The sequence below is a fragment of the Neopsephotus bourkii genome, unplaced genomic scaffold, assembly GCF_033783945.1.
Source record: "Neopsephotus bourkii isolate Nb327-2 ecotype Australia unplaced genomic scaffold, CSIRO-AGI_Nbou_v1 NB_481, whole genome shotgun sequence".
Taxonomy (NCBI): Eukaryota; Metazoa; Chordata; class Aves; order Psittaciformes; family Psittacidae; genus Neopsephotus; species Neopsephotus bourkii.
This window is the reverse complement of record NW_026900982.1, coordinates 887497-905540: the sequence shown is the minus strand read 5'-3', so window position 1 is coordinate 905540 and position 18044 is coordinate 887497. Positions and strand designations below refer to the sequence as shown.

Sequence of the window (18044 nt, the reverse complement as noted above, 5' to 3'; positions counted from 1 at the left end):
TGGCAGGGGTTGGAACTGGATGAGCTTTAAGGTCCTTTCTTACCCAAACCATTCTGTGGTTCTCTGAAAATCTTCAGCCTGTTGTGGGGAGGAAGCCTGGCACATGTGGAGGAAGAGTGCTGTGGCAGAACACTGATCCAGAGAAGAATGGCAGTGAGAAAGTCTGTTTTTTAGATCTCTGCTGATGAACTTCAGATAAGGATCTTTTTATAGGGAAAACTATTTCGGAATGAGCTTTGGGAAAAGGCACCAGCTCATTCTGCTTCCCATGGGGATACATAACAGAAGTTATTGAGGTTAAAACGAAGGGTAGTGGCATAATGTGCCAAGGAGAGCGTGTCAGGAGAGTCACACTGGCAGCAAGATTAGCTGGGCACTTGGACAATTTTCCAGTAGGGAAGAGGTGGAACAGTTACTGGGAGGGGAATTGAAAACAGTGGCGGCTGCTGTTCATACAGTGCTGGGTCACTGTGGAGGTGACTGTTTATTTACAGGAACATTTGCAGGCCACAGTCATACGCCAGGCTCTTTGTGAGTTCAGAAAGCGCAAAAGGAAGTAACTCTCCCTGCTGCTGCCCTTGGAGTGTCTTCTGTTTCTTCACTTTTTAGCTCTGTGTGAAGCAGGCAGGTTGTTTGAAATTATTCTGAATAGACCAGATTGGACTAATACCAGCCTTTCTCCAGCTCTCTAGATAGCAAAATGAGTTGCATGCTAACCTACGCCATCAGGAACCTCCCTGCTTCCTCAGCATGGGCTGCCAGAGGCTGTAAGTATCTTTACATTTGTTGAAAGCTTGACTTGGGAGGTCATACAGTTCTGGTTTAAGTGTTGGGTTTGGAACAGATGCTGTATCTGAATCTCTGTTCTGTTGTCATCATAGAGATGACTTTTTTCAAAGTAATTCACTGTTGCCATATTTGTCATTTCCCACATTAGGTCTGGGAGGAACATCATGTTGTAATATGAACTGTCTTAGTTTTGTGAGCAAACTAAGAAATACCTCAGGGGTGTTTAGTGCAGTTGTCTTACTATGACCTTATCATATGTTTCGAACAGTTCTAACAGAAACTAGAAATGTTTTTAACGTTTCAGGTTTGACAGAACCTATTTTCTTGTTTTTCAGTTGTTCGATCACTCAGCTGTTCTTTGCCGTTACAAGCCGCAGGTAAAGTTACAATACTAGGAATCTCAGTGGGTCTGTGCTAGAGGAGATCATTTTTAAAGCTGCCTCCTTTTTCAGAGCCTCATTTTACTTAAATCTCAGAAGTGCAGTGGAGACTGCCTTAAGGCTCCAGGAGAACCAGGGGCCAACAAGAAAACTGGGGAGGCGCTTTGGCAAGGGCGCGTAGCAATGGGAGAAGGGGGAATGGCTTTAAACCGACAGAGGGGAGATTTAGGTTAGAGATTAGGTAGAAGATCTTCTCTGTGAGAGTGATGAGGCCCTGTCACAGATTGCCCAGAGGAGCTGTGGCTGCCCCATCCCTGGCAGTGTTCAAGGCCAAGTTCAACGGGGCTTGGAGCAACCTGGTCTAGTGGAAGGTGTCCATGCCCATGGCAGGGGGGGTTGGAACTGGACAAGCTTCAAGGTCTCTTCCAACCCAAACCATTCTATGATTCTGTAAGTAGTCTGCATGCTCCACAAAAGCTGCAGATAAGTAAAATTGCAGGTAAACTGTTGTTTGCAGCAGAATACTCTCAGCCTCTGTGTACCCCTCACTCTCAGCAGCTGTACCCAGTCCAGAGCTCAGCCCCATCATCACCTGACAGTTTGCTATTTCTAGAACTTAAACTGAAATGCTAAGCTCAGTGTGTAAAAACCGTCTGGGCACAAGCAGATCACTTACCCAGAGGGGAGGAGATTGTCCCTGACAAGAAGCTTGTAGAATTAGGCTTGAACTCCAGCAAGACCAGTAAGAGGCTCAGGTTTTGTCAGAGCTGCTCAGCACATGCAGTTACAGGGTTTTTTAGCTGTGGCCCTTATCTAGTGGCTGGGGTTATCCAGCATTCTGGGGTTCACTGGTGGGGATTTGCTCAGGTGACATGCTCTAAGCTGCGTGGGTTTTGGAAACAGGCCTAGACAGTAGCTCCCCATCATCTTCTTGGCTTTACACAGAGAACCAAGAGCAGTGTCAGAGTTCCATCCTCACTTGCTTAAGCAAAGTATTTAACTGCACTTAATTTGCTTTTAAGTGTCTCCATCCTTTTCCTGCTTGGAAGAGAAACTGCCCCCATGCTGCCATATACACTTGCTGAGATTTGCAGGCCTGATTGCATTAGGACATTCTCATTGAACTCCTTGTTAATCATCACTCCAGAGGAGTTCTGGCACCGGCCTGTTGAGCAACACCGTGTCGTGACATGCTTTACCTTGAACCTGAGGTACTCAGACACATTACGGAGAAGTAGCAAGTTACCCACAGCAACTATTACACTACTCTTGTTACTGCCTTCCTCTGAGAGTGAAAGCTAGTTGACTTCTTGAGCTGTGTTTTGATTTCCCTTGAATCATCTCACCTTCTCACCTTTACTGTGCAGCAAGAGCACACACATAGGTAGTTACTATGGAAGGTAGGTTGCTCTTTGCAGTTGTTGCTGTTCCCCAAGCAAGAGATCTTATTCAGACTTTGAATTTGGTCATTTGTACTGTAAGCTGTACAACATTTTCAGAGGCATTGCTTCACGCAGTGTTCTTGTCAGTGGTAGCACAGACTGGGAGTTAGGTGCCTGGAGAGCAGTACCATTGCCTCAGTGTAGCTGCAGATGAATCTGCTGATGAGGGATGTACCATCTGCTGATGGGGGATGTTGTTAAATCTTTTTTCACAGATCACATAATTAGCCAGAGACAAGATTACAGCCAGGTAACTTACCTATTCTCCTAATGGCTTACACACCAAAAGAGACTAATTTCCCTAGTTTTGTAATACTTTTTACAGGGTCTTAATTTAAGCTTGCTGGTGTTCGTGTTAATGTTGCTTTTCTCTTACCAGTCCAGCCTAAGAGTAAGAAGACCTTAGCCAAAACTGGTGTGAAAAATATTGTTGTGGTGGAGGGTGTCCGTATTCCATTTTTGCTGTCTGGCACCACGTAAGTATGAAAATAAGAAGATAAATGCTGACTAGATTAATAATACATTCTTTTCTGTGGAAAGAGTTGGCTGACTTGTTCATTTTAATGTAGTTATTATGCTTAAAAGTACTGAGGTGGCAGTAAGTCAGGCTGCTACTGTTATTCCAGCTTAAGCTAACGAAGAAACATGATCTGAAGAAGATTGTCCATGTATATGAGTTCTGAGAAGAGTGAGGATATGCTGCATGTCTAGAGGAAGCTGTTGGTAAACCTATAGCAGATAAAGCAGTGCATTTCACAGAATTGCAGGACATGTGCAGAGCCTGCTGTAGATTTTTCCTAGACTGTTATGCCACCAGATTCATAGCTGAATTAAGACCAGACCTGGCTCTTAGGATGGACAGAGTATTTATTCTGTTACTGCTGTTTTTTCAGTGGTTTTAGTACAGCAATTACCTGGTGGCCTATACACAGAGTCTTCACAACCTGGGGTATGAACTGTTTCATTATTAAGTGCAGTGGAGCATTTCTGGCATGTCACTAGCTCTTTGCAGCTGATGTGTGCTTACTGCAGTGAAGCAGACCTGTGGATTGGTTTCTGACACCCCTAAGTATGTCCTTCTCTAACTTCCAGGTATGCAGATCTTATGCCACATGACCTAGCAAGAGCAGCACTGCAGTAAGTAAATCAAATAATAGAAGGGCCCAGAAAACTCACTGGGGTCCCAGTGTTGGTACAGTAGCTTCAACAGTTTTGAAAGCCAAGGCTCTAGCTTTATCTCTAAATAATACCATCCAGGCACTTCATTTTTCATGGTCCACCATGACCTTCGTAGGTGGCTTAAGCAGTAGGGCTTACAACAGGCTTGTGCTAAAGTGTCTTGTTACAATGAGGTGACATTGTTCTCCTATTTGGCAAATTTTAGTTAATTTGAACTCTGTAGTTTTCTAAATACAGAGATCATAGCTACTGTCTGTTGAGGTGTACTTGGGAAAAACAACCTGAAAAAAAAACCCTGCCATTTAGAGAAAACTAAATGGCAACAAGAATAACAAGCAGATTCTATCATCTTGCCTGTCTCTTCCATTCTGGAGTGATTTGACAAAAGCTGTAGGCCATTAGCTGTGTGTTTGAGGAGCAAGGCAAAGTGCTGTTAAAAAGAGAGAACGCTTTACTGGGTGCATGGGGAAGGAGATTTCAAGGCCCAAGCAAAGAGCTGATTAGGTTGACAGTCACTGTGTTAGTCACACGTGAGGGCTGTGCCCTGGATGTTGATGGGGTTTTGGTGTGTTGCAGGAAAAAGGGGAATGGCTTTAAACTGACCAAGGGGAGATTTATGTGAGCTCTTAGGCAGAAGTTCTCACTGTGAAGGTGGTGAGGCCCTGGCCCTGGTTGCCCAGAGAAGCTGTGGCTGCCCCATTCCTGGCATTGTTGGAAGGCCAGGTTGGATGGGGCTTGGAGCAACCTGGTCTAGTGGAAGGTGTCCCTGCCCATGGCAGGGGGGTTGGACTAGGTTGATCTTTAAGGTCCCTTCTAACCCAAACCATTCTAGGATTCTAGGTTTTGGGTACCTTTAGTTTCATCTTTCTTTGGTATTTTGTAGTGCATGAAACTACGTTTGAATCCCAGGATCCTCAGATCACTGCTGGCAGTGGGATTTGCTGTGCTGGCCCGTTTGTCGAGATCTTAAGTCAAATCATACAATATGTTTTCTAATACTTTTCACATTGCTTATTTTCTGTGCACCTAATTGAAGTTTTAGGTGTTTCTGCATCAAAGTTAATTTGCTTTATTATCTCTTAAAGCTCTCCTCCTTTAATTTTGTTGTCAGAATATCCCAAATCGGGGAAAATAATAACAATCATTTTAGGAAGGGGTGAGGGTGTAGTGTAGTTATTTTAATTAAATTCTGTAATCATTTGTAGTGATATTATTGCCATGATTACTTACAGTCTGTAGTCAGTTACATTTTTACTAAGTACAGATAAACACAGGATTTCCTTCTGATGTGGCTCCATTGTTGCATTGTTCTCCAGCTGAGCTGCTGGAAAGGGGATGTCTGAGGGCTGCAATAAGTTTATTGCTTACGTGGTGCAAATACTGTTTGTTGTAATCTTCTTAGGGGGTTACTGAACCGGACCAGCGTCCCAAGGGATGTTGTGGATTACATTGTTTATGGCACAGTTATCCAGGAGGTGAAAACAAGTAATGTGGCCAGAGAGGTGGGTTATGTGCAGCATTTCCCCTGTGAGTCTGATTGCTGCTGCTAGTATGAAGATTTACAAATGCTTGCAAAAAAGAAAATTCCAGTATTATTGTTCATTTAAAAGTGATTTGAGACTTGTGCAGCTCTGTCTGTCAAATAACTGTGGGATCCTGTCTCTTGCTGAAATCTGCCTTAGGTCAAAATGTATTTTAATGCTTGATTCTTCCCTGAAAGGGAAGGTTTTATTAAGGACTGTTGATCACTCAGCTCTTAATTACCAATGAGACTCAAATGCTGCCTTGCTTGAGGTACTTGGGAGGGCCAGAGTGTGCTGTGATAGATTGCTTTACTGTGGTATTTTGGTATTTATTTATTTTACTTGGCTGATCAGATGAGGCTCTTGAGTGATCTGAAAGGGAGTAGCTTAGCTGCTCCTCTCTTTGGCAGTCAGAAAACAAAATTCACATATTATACACGCATATTATACTCCACTGAAGTAATGTTACAGAGGTGGCATGTGATTTTTCTGTAACCTCAAATCTCTGCTGTTGTTCTCTGCAACTGGACAAAACCATGATGTAACTTGGGCTGGAAAGAGGCCCTTGTGAAGCTCTCCAGTTCCATTTTAGCCTTGTGTATGCAAATACTTGCTTTGGTCATGTGCCAGTCAGATGAGGCTGTGGTATAATTTTAACTTGGGAACAACTGTTGAACTTTAAACTAGTTGGCCACGTCTCAGCTGAGGCAGGTCTTGCTGGCAGCAGTTCTGCAGTGCGAGGCTGTGCTCTCAGCTGGGTCAAACAAGACGCTGCATTCTGAACTGTTTTCTGTTCTGTGCAAAATGACTTACGGTGCCTTGTACTGAGGGATCTAAAATCCTTTCACGTGTTGCCTTAAGCAAATAAGGTGAAGCAAAAATGATGTCAAGTAGCTGGAAAATTCAAACTGTGAGGTGTGAAATTGTGATTAGTTTGTCTCTTTATTAGTGGGGGGGGAGGCAGCGACTGTCTGCATAATGCAATTGAGAGCCTGGGCAGCTGCCATCTGTTCCCAGCAAATGGGAAGGGAATGAGTGGCTTCAGGGAGTGGCTGAATGAAACCTCAGTGTGCTTATTTTCAGCTTAGTCTGGAAAGGTGTGTTGCTGGGCAGAAGGTAGCTCTGACCCGTGGAGCAAAAGGTGCAGTTTTTAACAGCCAATCTCTGTTGCTCGTAGGCTGCCTTGGGAGCCGGTTTCTCTGACAAAACTCCAGCCCATACAGTCACCATGGCGTGTATTTCTTCAAACCAGGCTATGACCACAGGTATGTTGGCTGAAGAACAAGCTGTGGGTTTGAGGAGGAGCTCAGCAACTCCTCTGCATCCTGTATCTAACTTGCAGTGATTAGTGTGTGTAAGTAAGCATCTGAAGCCTGCTTTTTTGTTCAAAACCCAACAAAATATGAATTGGATGTCTGCTGTAGACCTGCCAGCAGCTTGATACCCTTTGCATTCAGCAGTAGTCCCTCCTCACTGACTGTGATAGCTTGGGAGGCAAGGGCTACATCATGAAGTTCACCTTTCATCTTTGTCTTAGCCTAAACAGAGAAAAATAAATTGAGACCTGGTCTCAAAATGCTGAATGTATTCTTCTCCCAACTGCTCTGTGTGACAGAGAGAAGTGGAAGCAAAGTTTCAAAAGTAGCATGATTCAGAAAATGTTTGTGCAGTCCGGTCAGTCACTGTGATGCAGAGTTGTATAACCTGGCCAAAGCCAGAGGCTGAAGGAAATAAAACGTAGTATCCAAGGCACTAATGGCTCAGTGTCGCTTCTACCTGCAGCTCTCACAGGCAACTCTGTCTCGTTGTGCAGGCGTGGGTATGATTGCAGCTGGACAGTGCGATGTCATCGTAGCAGGGGGTGTGGAGTTAATGTCAGATGTTCCCATTCGGCACAGTAGGAAGATGAGGAAGACAATGCTGACTCTTAACCGAGCCAAGACCTTGGGCCAAAAGCTTGCCGTGATTTCCAAAATTCGCCCTGACTACTTTGCTCCTGAGGTAATCTTTTTTTCAGGCATTAAGACACTCAGCTAAACTGTTTCTCAAGGAGGTGCAAAACAGGTTGGCTTAGGCAATTTATTTAGCCCCAACAGAGAGGATTTAAAAAGGGTAAGGTGCTTGCCTGTGGTTCGCCTGTATTGGATTTTTGTCCTGTACTTCGGGTTAAACCTGCAGTTGATTAATGCATCTCATAGCGTTTCTGTCTTTGGGTTCTTACATGTTGGTCTTCAGTAATCCTACCATTTTTCAAAACCTCCTTCCTTCTGCAGCTCCTATACAAACTGTGCTGGAAAACTGCAGAAGGAGAAGCTTTTCCCCATAAATATAAAACTTTTACAGGGGTCCTAAGGGCTCAGAAGAACTTTATTAGATAATAGAGGTAACGTGCTTAATATCAGAGAGAAATATCCTTAGTGTATTAACAAAACCCTTTGATTAATGCACCTTAAATATGCCTTTATGAATACTGTTCCTGGCCAAATCCTGCCAGGTACTGCATGTGTTTAGCTCCCATATTTGAGCACGGGAGTCTGATGATTAATTAATGTCAGGACTCTGCTACAGGGGGAGCCACTCTTTGCTGTCTCAGAGGTCATGAGAGAGGTGAATTACATGGTGAAGATGGGAAGGGAAAGCACTTCCCTCCTTGCCACAATAAAACTGCTTGTGTCTGAGCTGCCTTTAGCAGGAGCGCGGGAAGCAGAATGTACACACAGCAGAGATCCAAAGTCCGAGTAGATATAAAAACTGCAGGCTTAAATGCATGCAGGGGTTTCTTGTGTGCTACTGGAAGAAGCTGAAATCACCTGGTTTTGCTCAAGGAGGCATTTGACAAGGAGTTTTAAGATCTCAGGATGTGGTGTTTCACCTTAGCCCCAAAAGTCTGGTCCCTTCCATCTGGTGTTCTAGGATTCTATGGTTAACCAACATTTGAACTCCATATAATTGCCCAGGGGTGGGTGTTTATGATTGCTAACTTAATTTTTCTGTTCTGTAGCTTCCAGCTGTGGCAGAGTTCTCCACCAGCGAGACCATGGGGCACTCTGCTGATCGTTTGGCTGCTGCCTTTGCCATATCCCGTTTGGAGCAGGATGAATATGCCCTCCGTTCACACACACTAGCTAAGAAAGCCCAGGATGGAGGGATGCTGGTGGATGTGGTACCCTTCAAAGTGCCAGGTAAAACGGCACATTTCATTGCTAGCATGCACTAGTCCAATGAAGAAATACTTTATTTAGAAAAGGAGGGGAAATACTGGGACCAGATTCATAATGTTCTGTGTAGTCAATATGGATTTTAACTCTCTGCTGTTTCTCCCAGGAAAACTACTGACATAGGAGCATGTTTCTAAACACACATATCTAAACATATAAACATATCCTTACACATCTAAATTTTGTCACACCCACCTCGTATCCATGCTGATAGGGTGATAGAGCATGGAAAATCAGGATAGTGGGACCAAGAATCCCCCTGCTCTTCCAGTCAGGCAAGAGAACCCATCTTTATATGCCAAGCTATTAACAACAAATAGAAAACCCAGTAAAATCTCTGTCTGCTGAATCAGGGACTGGGTAGGGAGATCTGAAACCAACTTCCTACCCAGTTGGTTCAACTTCCTCATATTAGGAAGAAGATCCCCACTGTGAGGATGGTGAGGCCCTGGCCCAGGATGCCCAGAGAAGCTGTGGCTGCCCCATCCCTGGCAGTGTTCAAGGCCAGGTTGGACGGGGCTTGGAGCAACCTGGTCTAGTGGAAGGTGTCCCTGCCCTTTGTAGGAGATTGGAACTGGATGAGCTTTAGGGTCTCTTCCAACACAAACCTTCCTGTGATTCTGTCATACCTGCTCATTTGGGGCACTTTTGCATCGTAATTAGTTTCCTAGAAAGTTCTTACTTTTGTAGACTGTTGGTTATAATCTTTATACTAAAATTGTGAATTTATGGTAATACCATAAATGGATTAATGGACTTTCCTTTTTTTTTCCCTTCTCCCAATTGTCATAAAAAGCAGTTTTCTGAATTCTCCTGCCACAGACTCCCACTGATGTGCAAATTCGTGTACATTGCTGACTTTCATAGTTGAAATATTTTTCATGAACAGGCAAAGAAACAGTTACAAAAGATAATGGGATCCGTCCTTCCTCATTGGAGCAGATGGGCAAGCTGAAGCCGGCTTTTGTCAAGCCCTATGGAACCGTCACACCTGCCAACTCCTCATTCCTGGTAATGCATGTTTCCATCACTGTGAGCCTGTGGGGAAAGTCTCCAGGTTACCGTCTGCCTCACACAGGCATGTAGATAAGTTGCTGTAACCCGTGGGAAAGAGTTTTTCCTTTGGTGAACTTGAGTTGTTTTTAAATGAGTAATGGGTAAACCCCAGAAGCTTTGCTCTGTCTTAACCTGTTTGCTTTCTGTAACTGCCTCATGAGGATTCATTGTACATTTTTGATGAATCAGTTTCCATGAGACAGTTGGGTTGTTTGTGTTTTTTTTTTTTGTTTGTTTTTAATCATAGAGTGATTTGAGTTGGAAAGGACCTTAAAGCTCATCCAGTTCCAACCCCCTGGCACAGTCAGGGACACCTTCCACTAGACCAGGTTGCTCCAAGCCCTGTCCAGCCTGGCCTTGAACACTGCCAGGGATGGGGCAGCCACAGCTTCTTTGGGCAACCTGTGCCAGGGCCTCACTACCCTCACAGGGAAGAACTTCTGCCTAAGATCTCATCTAAACCTCCCCTGTGTCAGTTTAAAGCCATTCCCCCTTGTCCTGTCCTTACAGGTTTTTATAAAAAGTCCCCCTCCATGTTTCTTGTCAGCCAGTTTAGGCACTGGAAGCTGCTCTGAGGTCTCCCCAGATCCTTCTCCATTATGATGAACTCTCTTCCACATATGCTTCTTCTTCTGTCCTTAGCATTTTTAAAGGAAGGTTTTTTTAGATGCTGAAGTCTAAGGTAGTTGTGATAGACAGGTGAGGTGTTTCTGAGCCCCAGTTCCTGAGACTCGGCAGAAGGTGGTTGCCACTGGAGGTCTCTAGCTGAGGTCTTGAGGTGACTATGTTGTTCCTGCATGCAGCCCTGTCAGATTTCTATGTGTTTAAAAGGCTGTTTCACAGTTTCTGATCAACACTTAAAAAGAAGAAAGTATCTACTGCTGGGGCCCTTTCAGCAGCAATGCTATTTGCTCCTTAGTGGTTCTGGGGACTTGCATAAGCCTAGTGAGGCTGCAGCCTTGGTGTAGGAACAGCTGAAATGCTGTTGGTGTGCTCTTGCTGCCAGTCTGTAGGCTGCTGAGGTTGTTATCCCAGAAATTAATTTGGCCACTGTGTGCCAAAGCTGTGATGTTCATTTTTGCAACGTGGTGAGCCTGTGGCTTGTGTCACCCCGGAATTACACTCTGGGTTTGGGATGGAGCCAGGTGGACGGGTGGGTGGGGTAACCAGCCTGTGCATAAGACTGGCAAGGGCTTCTAGGCACCTCTGTGTGGGTTTTAACTGTAAGGAAGTGCTTCAGCAATGTCATGTTCCATCCACACACCCGTCTATCAGCTCAGTTATGCAGACGTAGGGGGGTGTCCTGGAAGCCCTGGTAACATTAGGTCCTGTCCTGCCAGCTGCTCTGCAGGAGGGCTGTCAGGCTCCCTTTGGGCGCAGAGTGTGCTTGTTCTTCAGGCAGAGATCTCACTCTTGTCTGCCTCTTTCAGACGGATGGTGCTTCAGCAATTCTGCTTATGTCTGAGGAGAAGGCTCTGGCGCTGGGCTACAAACCGAAGGCCTACCTAAGGTAAAAAAAGGCGTGCTCTGCATGGCCTCTGACGTCTGCTCTCGCTTCTGTCTCCTCTTTCTGTTACTAATAGCATTTCTCCTGTGTAGGGACTTTGTGTACGTGTCCCAAGATCCAAAGGACCAACTGCTACTGGGGTAGGTACTGATGCTCAAAAGCCCTAACAGTCTGTACTAGCCCAGCAGCCTTGACTCGTCATTACATGTCATTTCTTTGTGAAGTGTCTCATGAGATGTTAATCTTCAGGCTCTCTCGCAGAGGTGCCAGAGCTGGTGTGCTAGGTGTGACGTGGGAGGGGAGGTAGCGAATGTGGGAGAGCAGCTGTGGCAGACATACCCACCCTGGTGTGCTGGGAGCCATCTCAGTGAGGTGTTACTAGCAGTGGTTACCTGGGGTTGTGTTTTGGTTAGACAAGCAGAGAGTTGTACCATGGGCCTAGGGAGTGTAACGTGGGTTGCTGTGGAAAAAGGGGGCGATGATGTGATGAAACGTATTCATGTAAGACTTCTGTTTCTTAACTCCTCTTCAGTCCAACCTACGCTACTCCCAAAGTGCTGGAGAAGGCGGGTCTGACCATGGCTGATATCGATGTGTTTGAATTCCATGAAGCTTTTGCTGTAAGTACCGAGCCTAGAGCACTACCCATCCGATCACTGCTTCTGTTGGGCTGGGTACCGGTCGGCGGGTGCTGAGCAGTTGTATTCTCTTCCCTTGTTATTTCCCTTACCATTGTTACCATTGGTGGCAGCAGCAGTGGTTTGTGTTATACCTTAGTTACTGGACTGCTCTTACCTCAGCCCATGGGAGTTACATTCTTTCGATTCTCCTCCCCATCCCTCTGGGAGCAGGGAGAGGAAGGAGGAGAGGGGTGAGTGAGTGGCTGCATGGTTCTGAGTTACCAGATGGGCTTTTAAACCACGACAGTACAGCTGGTACAGCCAGAGCACTAAGGATACCTCCAGCTGTAAAAAGCTGTTCTGTAGGCGTCTGCTTTCGTGTTGGTGAAAGCTCTTGATAAGACCGTCACTAAACATACATAGGTGTAACTCTGCATTCATGTCTGAAGTACTGTATATATTTTAAATATATAACATTTTATGTGGACACAATCCATGCTAGGAGTGGCTTTTGTTGTTTGAAGTCACCAAAGGAGTATAGATTCTTCTAAAATAATATATAAACAAAAATAGTTGTACTTCCCCAGGACCCTTGGATGAAAGAAACCATATCACCTGCTAATTGGATTGGGAATCTGTGTTATCATGGTGAGGTGGCTCATTTACTGGATGGCATCTTTCTCCAGTGAAGGTTGAGCTGACATAGCAGGCTGAGCCTGTATTTGGCTGTGTTAGTTTAGTGGTTGTAGCAAGTCCTGGGATATCTTGCGCTTGGTAGCGCTGTCCATAGGTTTTCTTCAGAGCCTGTCCATTCTTGTTACTATCACACTCCCTCTCTTTCAGGGGCAGATCCTGGCTAACCTGAAGGCTATGGATTCAGACTGGTTTGCACAAAACTACATGGGCAGGAAGTCGAAGGTAAGACGCAGTTGGGACACTTCTATCTGCAGTTTAGTTCAACTTGAGGATTTATTGAGTCCCTTTGTGCAGCAGGGTGTTTGGTGCTGCAAAGCACAGCTTTTGTTGTGTCCCCTCTGAGTTAACAAATCCTGATGTGAGCAGTTTCTCTGGGAGTCATGGCATTCCCATTGTCAGCAGGAGGTGGAGGTCTAAAGTCATAATAGAAATTATTGGAGATGGGAATTAAAGACAGTGGGAGGGGGCCAGTCCTCCTGCATGCTTTCTGAGAGTCTGGAGTGTCCCTGCCTGGCCGCAGGTGAGGTGGCAAAGCCTTTAGCACAGCTTTGTCCTGTCTTCAGGCACTTGTACGTGGCAACAGACACTTTGTAGGGCAGCCTGGGCTGTCGGAGGTTTGGTGGTGTTAGGAGCAGGTCAGGCAGCCTCCATGCAGGCAGGTGATGGTGTGTGTCCCTCTGTGTCCTCACAGGTTGGAGCCCCTCCTCTGGAGAAGTTCAATACCTGGGGTGGTTCCCTCTCACTGGGCCATCCTTTCGCTGCCACTGGCTGCCGGCTGGTCATTACTGCTGCTCACAGGTTGAAGAAGGAGGGAGGACAGTACGGTCTGGTTGCTGCCTGTGCAGCGGGAGGGCAGGTAATGATGCTTTGGGGTCAGGCACTGTTCCCTCTGGAGAGCTAGCCACATTTCTGATCCTGGTGGTGCTGTGAAATCCTGTCTTGGCACACCAGGTGGCTCTGGGTGTCCCTGACACCCTCTGGCTCTGTTCAGTGGGCACCCTCTGCCTCATTCCTCTTTAGAGACTCTCCAGCCCAGCTCAGAATCATCAGTTGGGGTTTGTGAGTGTCATTCTTCTCACCTTGGGAAGAAAGAACTTAACTAGAAAAAAGGGGGTTGAGACTCTACCAGCAGCTTCCTGGCCTTTGGATGGGAACCTGGTGCAGGCTGCAGTGACTGGTGGCACTTTCAAAGGGACCTGGCGTGGCTGGTTCTCTGTATCCCGAGGGTGCTGGTGTTCCTAGCCTGGCCCTTGGGACAGCCTGAGGCATTGGCTGGGAGGTACTCCAGTTCCTTACCCAGCCTGGAGCAGCTGTGCTGTCCCAAAGCCATCAAACTGCTGTTGGCAGAATCCTCTCAGTGAGCCAGTGCTGGATTTTCATCTCCCCTTTTATGTTAAGGTGTTTGGGAGATGGTATCTCGCATCACAAGCATGTCTGTGATGGTTAGTCTTTTCTGTGACCATTCCCTCTCTTTCTTTCTCCTTCCAGGGCCACGCGATGTTAGTGGAGCTTTACCCTCAGTAGTGGGACGAGGGGCTGCTGAGTGGGTATTCATCCATCCTGTGCCTGGCAATGCCATTTCAATGCACTAATAAAACATCCTACAATCCTTCTCAGAAAGGGTTTTTGGTGGCCTTTATAAATAAATCCCTTCTAGCTACTCAGCTGGTAATTTTCAACTAATGAATGCACTCTAAGAAATATTCCACTTCCAGGAGAGTAAAGGTTAAGGTAGCTTTTAGCCTCTTGTGGCTCATTGTAACCTCTGTGATTCCTAATGCAACTCTTCAGTAAGCAGGATTTCTCCCCCTGTGGAGAAGAGGGATGATTCCAAAGCCATGTATGGAGAATTAAATTTGGGAATAAGGAGAATGGAAGGTACTGGAGGTCGGTGGGCTTAGGTGGAATTAATGTGGGGAGTAACAACTGCTTTCAGGAATGGGTTCAGGCTGAGTTGGCTGACCTGGTTTTGAAGGAGGAGGTTTGCTGCGCGATGTCTGGACAGCATTGGAATTAGCAAATCACTTCTGAACAAATGAGTGTTGCTGATGTTAACCACAATAAATCAGGAAATAAAATAGTCTGCCTTTTTAACTTCCTTCCCTCACCTGACACAGGTTGGGGATGGTTTCTGTGGGAGATGTGCTCTGAGGGACCCCTTTCTGAAATGGGAGGTGGCGGCTCTGAACTCTGGCCCAGTGAATCATAAGAAGAGACACTTTTGAGGGTGTTTTGGTGACTTCCTTCTCATGGCACCTTGATCTCACCCTGCCAGCATCTGACATGGTTGAGATTCAGCAGTGGGGGTGGCACACCTGAGATAAGGGATAAGTGTAACAGTGGGTGGTTCTGGCTTCTTCTGTTTGGAAATCATGCTGCAGTGGGAATCCTGTGGCTGTGGGAGCAAGTGGGAGCTGCATGGATGGTGGGTAAAGGAGGCAATCAGGAACTGCCTGGTTGAAGGGCGAAGGGGCCTGTTCCCTTCTGTGTGTGTCTTTCAAGATAACATAACCCCATGTAGCTGCTTGCTTTGCTGATGTGGACACCAGCCTATCTGCAGCAGTGAGTGCATGAGGGGTGACTGCCCTACTACCAGTTCAGGGGGACTGCTATGGCTGTGCTGGGGAAGAGCTGTGGATGGGATTGCTTCAGGGAGCCAAAGCTTGTGTGCTGTTCGGGCTGGGAGGTGAGCTGATAGTGTGAAATGTTTCCAGGGCTCAGGTGAATGCGACTTGCTGTGTCCTGGGGCAGCCCAAGCAGCGCTGTGGCCCCATTTGGATGTTGCCTGTTCCAGAGTGGCTCATTTCCATGGTTCTCTTGGAGGATTTAATCCACCTCCGGGGCTGTGCTGTGGCCTGTCGCAGGCGGTGCCTGGGTTCCTGCATGTTCAGCAGGGCAGGGCTGTTGGCCTTCAGGCTGTGACTCATCCTGGAGGCTCATCCTGCTCCTCTGCCTGCTCTCTCAGTGTCTCTCCTGCCACCTCACCATGCACCAGGACCCTCGCTGCTGCTGCCACCATCCTCATCATAGGTGAAGCCGCTCTGGTGCGTCCATCCTCTCTGTGCTGAGAAGGTGCTGGGGCAAACGGGGGGGTTGGCTGCAGAGAACTGGGGGAGGGGACATGGAGAGCACCTTTACAGAGCTCCTTCTCTGGCCCTTGGTACAGATGGAGCCCAGCTCTGCTCTTCTCCAACCAGGTGGGGGTCTGGGGCTCTGTTCCCTGTGTTGGGGTACCCCTCGCAGCCCAGGAGTGCTGCATGCCAGGCAGAGCTGGGCTGCTGGGGCATGCATAGGGCTGTGCCTGCTGAAACAGGGCCAGGGCAAAGGTTTCTTTCGCTCTCCGTGTGTTTGGCACTGACCTGGGGTGGAGGTGCAAGGTGGAGGGTGGTAAGGAGGAAGGGGTGAGGAAGAGGAAGGGGCTCTGGCTGGCCTGGGGAAGCTGTGCCTTGCTGGTGTGTCCCCCTTGGGCTCACAGTGTGAGTGAAATGGGCAAGCCAGGGCCGATCTCACCTCCTGGGTGTGCCGGGCTCTGCATGCCCATGTGTTGGGATGGGCTGTGGGGATTTGCCATGGTCCCTCACTGGAACCTGGATGAGCAGCCTTATTCTGCTGTGGGGCATGGAGCAGGTGGCATGGAAGAGGATGGTCACCCTCACCTGCATGCCCCTGGTGGATGCTGCCCCACCTGCAGTGGTGGACAGGGACCATGGGATAGGGTGCTTTGCCATGGTGGGGCACCTGGGGGGTATTTGGCTGGCAGGATTTGGGAGGCAAGTCACAGGCATCCTGTCTGATGAAGCCCTGTTTGCAGGGAGCCTGAGCTGCCCCTGTGCTCTGCCTGCTACCCTGCATGGACACTGGGGTGCAGGATGGGGCTGAGGCATCACTGGAGAGGTGCCCGATGGCTGAGGTGAGCATGGGCAGGGGCTTGGGGGGGCAGGAGACACCCCAAAGATACCTGTGGCTGGGGGCTGGGGTACCCCCACAGTGGAGGATGGGGGATCCCCATGAGTGGAGGATGGGGATGTGGGTGCAGCCATCAGCATCAGTGTGGGGATGGGACTTGAGGGTCACGTTCAGAGTGGGTAGAGGGGACTGTGGTATGGACACATTAAGATTTTGACAAGGGCCTGTAGGGACAGGACAAAGGAAAATGACCTTAAACTGGCAGAGGGGAGATTGAGATGAGCTCTTATGCAGAAGTTCTTTCCTATGAGGGTGGTGAGGCCCTAGCACAGGTTGCCCAGAGAAGCTGTGGCTGCCCCATCCCTGGCAGTGTTCAAGGCCAGGTTGGACGGGGCTTGGAACAGCCTGGTGTAGTCCCCATGGGGGAGAGGCCAGAGGACGAGGGACCATCCCAGCTCACCCTGTCCTCCCGCTGCAGGACTCGGAGGAGCAGCAGCGCCCCGTGGCGCAGTGGACGGTGGCGGAGGCTGGTGCCTGGCTGGCTGCACGCAGCGGGGCCGGGGAGCTGGTGGAGCTGGCACATGAGCACGAGGTCTCGGGCCGGGTCCTGCTGCGGCTGACGGAGGGGACCCTGCGGCGCATGGGGGTGACCCCGCGGAGCCGGCGCCGGGAGCTGCTGCGGGAGCTGCTGCAACTGCGGCTGCAGGAGGAGGTCGAGGAGCTGCTGAGCATCGTTGGCCGTGAGCATCCCCACTCCGGATGTGGGTTGGGGGGGGGGGGTCACTGGTTCCCTGGGTGGATGGTGGTCATTGTCACCCCTCCTCAGAGTGAAGACAGTGTCACAGCGGATGTCCTGGAGACTGCAGGAGGAGAGGTGATGCCATGGGAGGACAAAGCAGCAAGTGGGACTGAGCACTTGATGCAGGAGCGATGCTAGAGGGAGCCTTGAGGTGACTGTGTCCCCCCTGAAGAAGCCCAAAGCTAAGCTGGAAGAGGTGGCCACCCGGCCCCGGGTGGCACAAGTTGAAGGGTGGCTGCCGGCTCCTGTGGGGTCCTACCGGCTTTGGCACACTGGGGGCACCTTACCAGTGCCGCCCGGATCCTGCTGCACCCATGAGGCAGCCCAGCCCCAGGAGTGACCCTCCAGTCTGTCTGTTTGTCTGTGGCATAGAGCACAGAGGGACAAGTTCCCAGGTTGCTGCGTAGGGGAAACCTGTCTCCTCGGTGCCCTGGGGCTGGCAGGAGGAGGGCAGCAGAGCCCAGCACACAACTGGTCTCAATAAACACTGTTCTGGTAAGTACAGAGGGGTCCCCACTCTGAGGACCTAGAAAAGGGCTGAAAGCCCAAACCCACCCTGCCACAGCCCAGGACAGGGAGTCTGCAGCCTCCTCTGCCCTGGTATTTTCCTGGCCCTAAACTTCTGCACTGGTGCAAAGGGCCAGCTGTGAGCTGCAGGGCAGGATCCATCCCCAGGACCTGATTCTCCAGGGAAGAAGAGGGGGGCAAGCACTCCTTCCTCCCACACTACTCTGCTGTGGTCTCTGAAGTCTCATGTGTCCAAAGGTCTGGCTGCATCCTGTGGACCCCTGCGGTCTAGCACCCTGGATCCTGGTACTGGCACTATCCAGGTACTGCTTCCTGTGCTGGAAAATGTGGTGGGAGCTAAGCGAGCAGCCCTGGTTGAGCCTAAGGACAGGGCACAGTCTGGTCTCTGCTTATCTTAGTGC

At 48.6% G+C, this 18044-nt stretch overlaps 2 protein-coding genes across 2 annotated transcripts; both read left to right on the top strand.

Annotated features, from left to right (window-relative positions):
• The first annotated feature begins 467 nt into the window (after positions 1 to 467).
• On the top strand, positions 468 to 14490 carry HADHB (hydroxyacyl-CoA dehydrogenase trifunctional multienzyme complex subunit beta). Its single transcript, XM_061350225.1, has 15 exons — positions 468 to 767; positions 1125 to 1166; positions 2991 to 3087; positions 3704 to 3748; positions 5193 to 5292; positions 6491 to 6578; positions 7127 to 7314; positions 8315 to 8495; positions 9421 to 9542; positions 11018 to 11097; positions 11187 to 11234; positions 11627 to 11714; positions 12558 to 12632; positions 13102 to 13266; positions 13899 to 14490. Exons 1-15 carry the CDS (start codon positions 701 to 703, stop codon positions 13932 to 13934), a joined length of 1422 nt encoding a protein of 473 aa, XP_061206209.1. The 5' UTR covers positions 468 to 700; the 3' UTR covers positions 13935 to 14490.
• Positions 14491 to 14789: 299 nt separating this feature from the next.
• LOC133210601 (sterile alpha motif domain-containing protein 12-like) lies at positions 14790 to 17839 on the top strand. Its single transcript, XM_061350126.1, has 4 exons — positions 14790 to 15454; positions 16222 to 16320; positions 16795 to 17056; positions 17143 to 17839. The coding sequence occupies exons 2-4, from the start codon at positions 16261 to 16263 to the stop codon at positions 17145 to 17147; spliced, it is 327 nt and encodes a 108-aa protein (XP_061206110.1). The 5' UTR covers positions 14790 to 15454; positions 16222 to 16260; the 3' UTR covers positions 17148 to 17839.
• The last annotated feature ends 205 nt before the right edge of the window (positions 17840 to 18044 follow it).